The 11,145-nt window shown below is 40.2% G+C and overlaps 1 protein-coding gene across 1 annotated transcript; it reads right to left on the reverse strand.

The window, feature by feature from the left end:
• Positions 1-5,250: 5,250 nt before the first annotated feature.
• On the reverse strand, positions 5,251-6,748 carry sf3b5 (splicing factor 3b, subunit 5). Its single transcript, XM_029450347.1, has 2 exons — positions 6,607-6,748; positions 5,251-5,938 (listed from the first exon to the last, which is right to left on the reverse strand). Exon 2 carries the CDS (start codon positions 5,908-5,910, stop codon positions 5,650-5,652), a length of 261 nt encoding a protein of 86 aa, XP_029306207.1. The 5' UTR covers positions 5,911-5,938; positions 6,607-6,748; the 3' UTR covers positions 5,251-5,649.
• Between the last annotated feature and the right edge of the window lie 4,397 nt (positions 6,749-11,145).

Below are 11,145 nucleotides of genomic sequence, written 5' to 3' on the forward strand. Positions count from 1 at the left end.
TCTCCAAACCTATTGTGGTTCATATGGGAGGATCTCTATGTGAATGACCACTGAAATAGCAAAGTGCCAGGCATATCTATTTATTCTCGTCCAGAGAATGAGTTTGAGACTGCCAGCATTTAAAGAGGATGCGATCGTCATAGAGTTGATTCTGAAGAAGGAAATGAAAGCTAGAGCTCGAAGGGGACAAGAGGAGATCTGTAAAAACATTGCAGACTCAGAGATGGTAGTAAATGAGAGACATTCAAAGGCCTTCTGGTAACCTGCTGGCTTTGGAATTGAATTTACAGAAAGTAGTGCTACAGCTTGACGTCAGTGACAGGTAAAGGTGTCACCTGATCACACTGAGCCCTTAAATCCTCGCCTTTATCTTAACTTACGCTAAAATTCACACCTGTCGTATTTTCCCCAGACCTTAAATCTTACCTGAGCTCAAAGGGTAAAACAACCAGAAAGTTTCCACTTTTTAGCACCCAGAGTCAGATGCTGTAAAACACACATACACACACACACACACACACACACACACACTCACACACTCTCTCCACAACGTTAATGAAGTTTCTCAGGCAGGATGGGAAGGCAGTTTTGTCCCTGGCACACTGCCCGCTGGTCTCGGCTGTATTGCAGGTCGGCCACTCGACTGGAGGAGGGAGGATATGATTCATCAGTCTAATATCGCACAAGGTTACAAAAAGTGTGATTATTAAAACGCTTTATTCCACCCACTCTTACTGCTCATATTACACTCAATACACTTCTCAAATGACTTGCACTCTTGTGTGAAAGGTTCTAAAAGATTAACAATGCAGAAAAAGAAATTTAAAACCAAGTCAGCTTTTAATTTTGGCTGCTCGGAAATGTCGTGGAGAAGTAATTGTTCTGCGAGCAGTGAGGATGATAACCTTTGCTTCAAAAAGACACGCAATTTAATTTAAATCCAGTTAAAGCGGATTTGTCACTGCACAAAACTGCTCAGACGAGACGCTGTACGTTTCATCGTAAGATCCAGCATTACTTTGCTTTCCTCCTCTGCGTGCCATTATTACATTTCTTTTTGCATTTGGTCAGAGGAAATGATCCTGCATTCTCCACAAAGAAATAATCATGTTGTTCCCCTCCCCCCCCCCCAGCTGAAGAGTCATTACTTGTGTGTGTTATCTTGGAGGTTTCCACTCACTGCCTATCTGAGCAGCAGAGATGGAGCAAGAAACAGAAAGTGGGAGAAAAGGAGGGAAGTGATGAGGTTCGCAGGAGAGGGTGCAAGCAGTGAAGAAGATGAGAGTTCAGAGGAGAACAATAGAGGAGGAAGGTTAAGGCAGATAGATGGATAACACAGGTGGGGAGCAGAGAAGGGCAAAGATAATTGGATTGTGGCAGCGTTCATATTTGATGAGGGTGAATTTACTTGATGGACTTCTTCACCTGAGGTCCTGTTTAATCAGCATGAACACAGAAAGGCCAAGTGGTTATTAGAAGACGCCATTCACCGTGTCAGAGACCACATGCAAATGCAAACACGCACCGATGCCAATGAAGTTTCCAGTCTAACTATAGCTTTTAAAAGGTCATGTGAATTAATTTAAATAATTGCTTGGACTATCAAGACACGGCAGGGTCCTGAGTGGGTCCAATAGGTGTTAATGAACTGCCATGTGAGAATAGATGTGGATCTCGTCTTTCTCTTTAGGTTTCAGCTTGAGTGAAGGTCTGCATATGCAAGATGATTATTAATTGCAGATGTAATGTATGTACCAAGACAGTGTGACCCTCTATAGCAGCTTGTAACACAGGGTCATGGGCTGTGTACATGCAGATTCATTATCAAACATTGAAAACATACAAGGATGAGAATGTTTGTTTTTGTGTGTTAAGCCCAATTATATTTCTGTTGGTTCCAGATTTGTTCACAGGTTTGCGATACTTTTTTATTTTGTGGATTTAGATCAACACCTTTAAAACCAGAGTGGTATGAAATGGAGGTATAACATATTTCAAGTACACACTGAGAGAAAACAAAATACCTTTTATTCCAGAAATATGATGGTCCATCTGCCATCTGTCTTTATTCAGCTCACTTTATATGTGATCATTGAGTTCCAGAACTTACAAAACAGCTTTACTTCAAATATAGGACGCGTGTTATGAGTGTACACAACTCTTGTCCTTTTTATTTATGTCCCCGCACTGCAGTCTTTAAAGTGGCAGGCAGCACACAGTATTTATAGTCATTGTAAGTTCTCCAGGAGGAATAAACAAAACTGAACAAACTGTCTCTTTCCCTTTGCGGTATGAAAACACTTTATGCAACCTGTTATACAGCTATTGGTACCGTAAAGACACATTTCACATACTTCTCACCACTGTAAATTAACAACATTGTGAGTTATTTCTCAAGGTGACAATTGCAGGTGTGAGAAGTTATTAATATTATTATTATTATTCTGATCAGACTATTCAATCATTTCTCTCTGCTGCTGGTGATTCTCTCAGTAGATGAACACAATGTGAAGACTAACACAGAAGTGCTTCACCTACAAAGTGGTTGTTAGGGCTGCATTTAAGAGCCCATAATCAAAGTACACCCACTTGCAAGCATTATTCCCATAAAAAAAATAAAGAGAGTCCATCTCCGCTAATGTCGCTGGAAGCTGAGGAGCAGGCGACTCTGTATGTGCTTGTGTCAGTTGATGTGAGTGTTTCATGTGGGAGTGTGACGGCACACACAGACCTCTCGCTGCTTTCCTGCCTGACTTGGCAGCGTCATCTTCACGACTCTCAGTGTGGACAGATGGCAAGGACTTACCCCTCTAAGTAACCCTCCAACACACACACACACACACACGCACACACACAGACGTGATACACAACACAAGAACTTCCTTGGCACCCACCGGCTTGTCTCTCAATCCAAAAATGAGTCATGCATTGCATCCTCTCCCACCAAGTGTCTGTATGTGTGTGTGAATTTGGCCGGCAGTATGCTTTGATAAATCACCTGGAGTCAGCAAGACTACCCTCAGCGTCCGCTGCTCTTTTCTAGTCACACATCCCACATCAAACATCTATTCTACTTCGACAACCCTGAGGCAATTTTGCTTTAAAGAAAAGCCTTTTCTCATGGCTGGTAGCATATTAAAGTGACACTCCTGATCAAAGCCACTGATGTTAATTCAACACTAGAACAATTTTCTTGTGTCTGCCGCGAGCCGTGCTTCATGGAAGTTTCTAAACCGGTGCCACTGCTCAAGAAATTAATTTGCACTTTTGAATCTAATTGCTTTTCAGATATGGAAATGCAGAGTCTGAGAACAGGCATTGTGTAGCTCTAGCAACCATTCACATCATATATATGAATATATATATAAGAATGTCCTTTGAATTTAGTGACATACAGTTCTCTAGAAAAATATAAAGTACGTAACGTAATCATTTACAATCAGACATGAAGAGACGCAGCATGTCAGGATGTGTGTTTAAGTCATGCACAGCTGATCTGTGTGGGTGGAGGATTGGGTACAGAAAATGTGTGTGTGCATGTGTGCCTGAATGTGGTGCATGTGTGAGAGACTGTGTAGGTGGACAACAGTTTGTTGAATCTGTAGACCAGGGTTGTCCAAACTACGGCCCTTGGTCCATTTTTAATTGGCCCGCAGCAATTTCTAAGAGTCTAATGGAATATGTCCCAGATAGAAACTTGCGCTTGAATGTTTTGTACGTCTTAGTTCTAACACAGAAACACAGTTTTGACTTGTCATCTAACTTAAAACATCACGTGTCAGATAAAGCTTGTGCTTTAGACTTTTACTGATTGCGTGTGATGAGAGCACAGATGCGACGGACACCGCACAGCTGTTCATTGTTTTTGCGGGGAGTTGATGATAACTTTTGTGTTAGAGCTGCTTGGTCTAAGGAGTCTAAAGGGAACAACATAAGTCGAGCACGAGGACTTTACCCCAGAGAATTTAAAGCTTCCCTGTCTGATGTCGATGCTGAATACGGGGACGTGCTCCACAGTTCTGATGTGCGCTGGCTGAGTCACTGGCTTCGTGCTGCAGCGGGTTTATTCCCTGAGATCAGACATCGATCTGTTTTTGAAAGAGAAGGAGCGACCTCTTCATGAGCTCAGTGACCCTCCATGTTTGGCAGACCTGTTTAGTTGATCTTACTGGTCATCTCAACGCTGAACAAGAGCCGACTGCGCACATGAAAGCATTCTGTGTGAAGCTCCGACTCTTTGAGACACAACTACGCAACTTCAATGTTGCGCACTTCCCCACGCTGTCCGAAATCCAATGTGCTTTTCCAAAGGCCAAGCTTTCTGAGAACAAGGGGAAATATGTGTCTGTGATCACGTCTCTCATCTCATGTCACGTCTCATCACAGAATTCAGTCAGCACTTCCAAGAGTTTTCTATCATTGAGAAAGAAATCGAGCTGATTAATGCAGAATAAGTTTAAGAGAGTCTGCAACTAGAACTTATATAATAATAATTAAATACGATAATTCCCTGAAGAATCAACATCAGCTTCTCTCCCTCCCCGACTTCTACCGGAGCTTGGAAAAGTTTCCTCTGATGAGACGCCACGCACAAAGAATGATGAGTCTGTTCGGGTCAACATGTGAGCAAACATTTGTTAACTCTGAACAAAAGCAGGTTGAGAACCAAAATGAGCGACAGCATCTCTGTGATGTCCTTCGTATCTCAACCACCAAACTTACTCCTGACCTGCAGCATCCTTCAGTCCAAAGCATCACTGCTCCCACTGAGTGCAACGCTGTTCCCATTATAGGCCAGTTAAAACATATATTACCACTGTCTAACTGTTAGTTGATGTGTTAACAAGCCCAATAACTTGTTAGGGTTAGCTCTTTAGCTTAAAATAAGAAAGACTGAGACTTTTAAGCCTTATTCTGAATTTACTTTGATTACTCTGCACATTACAGCTGAACTACTGTAAATGTTTCTTATTCATGTATATATTTGATATATCGTTTTCTTTTCTCCATTGTTCAGTTAATGTTTTTTGTGTTAATGTTTGGGTTGAAGGTGGCACTCCTCTATATTTGAAAATTAAAACTGAAGCGATAAAATAAAACCAATCCAATATATCGTAAACATGCCAGAGAATTTGCCAATTATTTTCTCTTAAATGGCACTGATGACATTTACACACAGATGAGACATGATACTTTGTCCCCCATCAGTATGTAGTCTGGGTAGTGACTTTGTGATAAGAAATTACCAGATTTTAAATGATAACATCAATTTTTATTAAATCAAAACAGAACTTTGCATCAGGTAATACAAACACTCGATAGAACACCACTTTTTGTTATCTTCTTTAAACAATGTCTAGATCTTCAAGCCCTTTCTATTTCTTTCACCTTTGTAGCTAATTTCCCTGACAGCTGCAGAGCTGTATGGGGTAGTCCAGATGTAAACAATGTAAAGATCTGTGTCCAGTTATCTGCAGTTGTGTAAATGGACAATCCATTCAGTGTTGGCAAGGCCATACAAGGTTTATTTTATGGTCAGAAATTTCAGAAGAGCACAACTTTAAATATGTTTAGCAGAAAATTAAAGTTGCATGTCCACCCCGCTAAAAAATGTGTAAAAAAAACATTCACAGCTCACTCCAGTGTAATCTAGGCATCATCAGGTTTATCTACTGGAGGTCCACATGGTTGAAGCATCTTCTCCATCAGGTTGAAGCGGACACGCGCTTTGCTCTCGTTTTCAGCAACAGAGAAGTAGTTGAGCAGGTCAAAATGTCCCATGTAGGAGCAGTAAGAGTCTCTGTGCTGGTTGACCAGCCATTCCCACTTGCTGGTGTCGGCGTGTCCTGTGCCGATGTACTTAGACTGAAGATGCTCCAGTTGACTGTGGATGTTGTATCGGTCTGTCATTCTTGCTGAGATGAGAGTCCCAGAGGCTCTAGACAAAAGTCAGAATGTAATATAAGCATGTGTTCATACAGATTTTTCTGCACATAAGACTTTTACTGTACTTTTTACTGTAGTTAAAATAAGCATTTACATATCTGGCTCATTGTAAAATTAACCCAGTGATGTTGATCACTCACATGTTGAAAAATGTTTAACTACTGTAGAAAATGTAATAGATCAACATTTTGAGAAATATGCTTATTCTCTAAAACATTTATTAAAAGAACTTCTAAGTTTTCATCGTCTTGCCCCAACCTCTTTACGTTACGTGCTCAATACTACTGAAAAAGTTAAGTAAATAGCTTCTTTGCTTTCAGCCATATAAGCAATTATAACACTATCTACTAAAAACAGCTTGCTGGGTTCAGTCAATGTAAAATCAATTACTTTATCTGTGCTTAAGCCAGTTTCGTGTTCAATATAAGCGTACGAAATAAAATCGTTTTTGCTTCGAATAGCTTTCATTTGCTTTTACAAAGAAGCAGTTAGCATGCTAACGTTGCTTTCAATAGCTTTCTAGCTAACAGTAACGCGAGTAAGTTAGCTAGCTGATGTTAGCCCAATAAAAGTCTCTTCGAACCGTATCTTAAACTGCTCTTTTATACAAATATATATTTCTTGGTTATCATATGACTTTAAAATGCAAAATATACTTACTCGATATAAATGTAAAGAGTTTGAGAACGAAGGCAAAAGATACAAATAATGTTTTGATCCGTCCGCACTTCGTAGCAATGGAAAGATGGCTTCCGGTAGGTTTTCCCTGTAAAATGAACCGGGGAGAAACAAAGGCGGTAACTTTTTGTTCCTCTTTCAAAATTCAGATTCAAATGTGCTGTATTGGCATGACCATGATGAACCATGCAGGTGTTACAAAGTTTAACAATTAATACAATATAAGAGGTAGAGAAATGGTCATCGTGTGAGCCATAGAAGAAAAAAGCCAACCTAAAAATACAATATTTTGAAGGAGCTCATGTTGCCTACAGTTTCATGATGAAACTTTCATCAGTTTTTCGGCTAAGGCTGACATGTTGTTTTTATGGCAATATTCGTTTCCCCCCACATGTAAGTACAGCATTTTGTTTTGGCCTGTTAGTGTGTCAAATTATTGGTAATTAAGTTATTTTGGTAACAAACTTATTTAAAGAAGAAGGAGTCTTCTATATGTATACAGGCTGCAAACTGCTTGTATCTGATGCCCTTGGACCATTATCTTCAGGTACTCCATTTATTGTGGCTATTGTGCAACTGTTGTTTGTAATTGAGATGCTACATTTTTGGCAATAAGTTTAATGCTGACTAAGCTACCATTAATAGCTACAAGCTATTAATCTATAACTTGTTGGCATGCTAATGTTTCCAAATTAGCAATGATAACATATCGGGAATATTTCAGTCTGGAACAAAGTGGAGGACTGACGGATCAACATTACCATCCCTAGAGCCGCACGGATAGTATGGCTCAAACCGTAAACATGATGTCTTACCTCCTGCTGTCAAGCAGCTGCAAAGGTGACATGTTGATCTCACATACTGTATGTTTACTGGCTGACTGGAATGATTAAATGTTTGGGCACAACAACATTTCCGCTGAAAAATACCAAAGACAAGCTGTTTCCTCATTTGATCTAATAGCATAAACTGCTTTTTGTTCTTCTTCTTTTAATTATTAAGTGAATTTGTACATTATTATAATGTTTCTATCGGTGTTTTGGTATAGTTGTTGTTCATCTAACTCATAGAGTCCATCCATCCCCAAAGCTCTGTAATTTTTCATCAGTGAGATCTTATTATTTATTTATTTTCTCATGATGGGAACATTTTGTACTTTGGATAATTATTTACCTGACTGTTGACCAGGTTCTTTTATTTTTAAGTTTTTTCATTATTAGTATGTTGCTTGTTGTGCTGTGTCCACTCCCTTTTCTTATTAGAAACAGCAGTGGAGAGAGAGTAGGAGGAAGTATTATACAATAGTCCTAGGAATAGAAAGCGGTAGTGCTGTCTTCAGCAGATAACATCCACTGGGTCCGACTAACTTAACAACACAGATATGGTACATAAACCTCATACATAAGAACGTTGTAACTTTTTGCCACCTTTTATCCAGGAATGTAACTGCGTTTGCTCCCACATGAGCCACGGTGAAAGCTTTACTGCTATTTTTCGTGTTATTGTGGCATTGTGTTCATGGAAAATTGACTTCGGCTTCTGTTCCCTCAAGACAGACAAAGAGGAAATTGCCTGAGCATTTACTAGTTATTGTACATGTGGGAAAGGGGTTGATCGCGCATAGATGTGGATGATACAGTTACTGTTTTTTATGTGTCCAGCCTAATTTGCCCTGACATGCTGAAAGCTACACGTTCAAGACGTTGTGAGAAGTCTAGGTATATAGAAAAAGCATCCATGGTTCACCTTCATATATGGTTAAACTAGACAGCATACCTTTTCAATTAAGTCCCATGAGGACTGCTGCGTATGACTATTGATACACTCTATCTCACCTGCTCTTTAGAAAAATACCTGAGGAGAATATCTTGATATGAAGGATAACAGTAATAAGAGAGGAAGCTCCATTCATCACACTGCCGCACCATAAACATCTGAAGGGATGGAGATTACAATTCTGGCAGAAGCCGCTGGGAGTGAGGTCAAAGACATGGACACTGTGGTGGGAATGGATGTTGGATTTGCATCAGAATGAGAATAAAGATAACATTATATGTCATTAGACCTCTGACATCTACTTGAAGGAAGAGGCCTGAGGTATAAGGGGGCAAGAATGGGATGTGCTCTTAATACATCCTGTTACATTATGTTACTCCTTTGCCATCAACTCCATGTGTGTGTGTTTGGTCGTGATCATCATTAGCAGATTTCACTTCAGTCTGTAGCAGTCCGTACCTCAATATTTCACATTGCCTCGGAGCACTAGTGGACACTGTGGAGACATTGCTGAACAAAACCATATAGTGTTTTAAGTGGATTTTATTCAAACATTACAGAAACATGTTCTGGGTTCCATTTCCTGGAAGCCTAAATAAGTAGGAAGGGTTAGTCAGTGCACCGCAAATCAGCTTAACATGAAACAGATAAAAAAGCATCTCTTCACCTCTTCTACTGGGTAACACATTCATCAAAACCATCATTAAAACAACAATGATTTATTACCTGTTTGCATTTTAGTTGTAGTAGTTTGTCATATTAATTGTTTTAGAGAGTTCTAATGTATTATTTATATTGTGTATTGAATTCTACAGCTATATCTCTCTCTTATAGTGTTCATATATTTACTGTGTATTTCTTTACTCCTGTGTAAGTCAGTCAGTTCATTACACCAGACTGCAGAAACTCTGAGAGCCGGTTTTAATATCACTGCTGTCTTATAATCCTCACGTGGAGCTCAGGTTTCTGTGTGTTTACTGTGGCACTGGGGGCTGTACGGTCCGCTGGGTCCAACCTGTGCAACGGCAGCAACAGAAAGTCAGGCGGGGAGTCGACCAAAATCTCTTTTGGATATCAGTTCAGCTCCACTATACAGAACCGTGAAGCACAACACTGGAAGAGTGCTGAAGAGTGTGGTCTTGGTAGATGGTATTATATCATAGCTTCTCTTTATAATGCACTTTATTAAGAGCTCTTTAGAAAGGTACTCAAGCGTGCAACTGCTCCAAAGTCTGAAGATGCTCTGGCCCTTATGTAGTACGTTGAAGGATCGCTTGTGTGTGTGTGTCCTCTATGTGCATGTATGTGTGAGACAGACGAGTATAGATGTCATTTCTTTTCCTTTACTCTTTTGTTTTTACACTCTGCCAGATATGTAGTTTTATTTCATTTTGGGGGAGCTACATCTATGTTAAAATAATAGTCACAGGGGCATAATAATAAAATGTTGATAGCCGATAGCTTTCTGCAGAACGAGGAACTGCAAAGCACTAGCAGGAGGAAAGGGTAATGAAATCAGGTGGATGGATTGGAGTATTGCCTGACTGGATGGCTCCTGTGCCCCACAGGTCCTGCTGAGTGATAGCCTAGTAAAAAAAAATGGAGTCAGCGATACTTCCAGTGATTTAAACCAACTGCCTAAGATGGAGTCCCATTCTCAAGCACCAGGTGTCAGGGAGAAGAAGTTAAAACAAACGACACCCTGTAGGCTTGTTACAGCGACGGCTGGTTAGTCGACGGACAAACCGAGGCGGCTCATTGGTCAGCTGTCAGTGTTTGCTGAGTGGCTGGTTCATTGGCGGACAAAGTAATGAGGTGGATGGCAGCTTCACAGGACTCGGTGGTCATTATCTTACTGGTACATCAACACAACCAACTTGCATGGTTTATTTTTCTGGCTTACTTCCTGTCTATTTTTCTCTGGACAATCCGTGACTTTAATTTCCCCACCACACCTGAGATGGTCTCTACAGCGCCAACTTCTCATCCTCTCGACGTGCCGTGAAGCACACCAGCAAAAAGCAATGTTCCTCTCTTTCAGATGGTGGCAGCCAGTTAGTAATTCATCTGTTTCATAAAGGCTTTAGGTCTATTTGCTGTTAAAAACTCATTATTTCTTCCATTGGTCACATGCTTCGATCAGCCTGTGCAAATCATCCACAAGCAGTGGCAAAGATAAAACCAGACTCTGGCCTTTGCCTTCAGAGCGAAACAGAAATGTACAGTATGAACCTTGTTGAGCCACAAGGTACGGAGCACTGCGGGACTTTCTCAATTGAAGAGGAATCACATTTATATATATCACATTATAAATATATATATAGGTAGTAAACATGTGCAGAATAACTGTGTTTACATGCATCGTAATGAGATGATTAACCCCATCAAATGTGTCTGATGTAAAGAAAATATTAACAGAATGGGGACATTTGCATAGATTGTCAGCCGTTCCTCAAACGGCATGCTATAGTTCCATACAGTAGAAAGAAATGAACCGCAGTATCGCATTTCTGTAGGATTATTTCAAATATATAAAATGTTATTTTATCTTCTGCTAATTACAAATGCTTCGAAACATGAGGTTATTCAATTTATGTTTGGCTGATTGGCTTTCCTTTCAGACAAAGGGCACGCTCACAACATCACGTCTGAATGAGAGCACCGTCTCTGCAGGAAGAGGGTGCATTCAAAGCCACTTGATACTAATCGCTTTGACAGGAATAATCATGGTGCCAACTCCAATAA

The sequence above is a fragment of the Cottoperca gobio genome, chromosome 15 (assembly GCF_900634415.1).
Source record: "Cottoperca gobio chromosome 15, fCotGob3.1, whole genome shotgun sequence".
Classification (NCBI taxonomy): domain Eukaryota; kingdom Metazoa; phylum Chordata; class Actinopteri; order Perciformes; family Bovichtidae; genus Cottoperca; species Cottoperca gobio.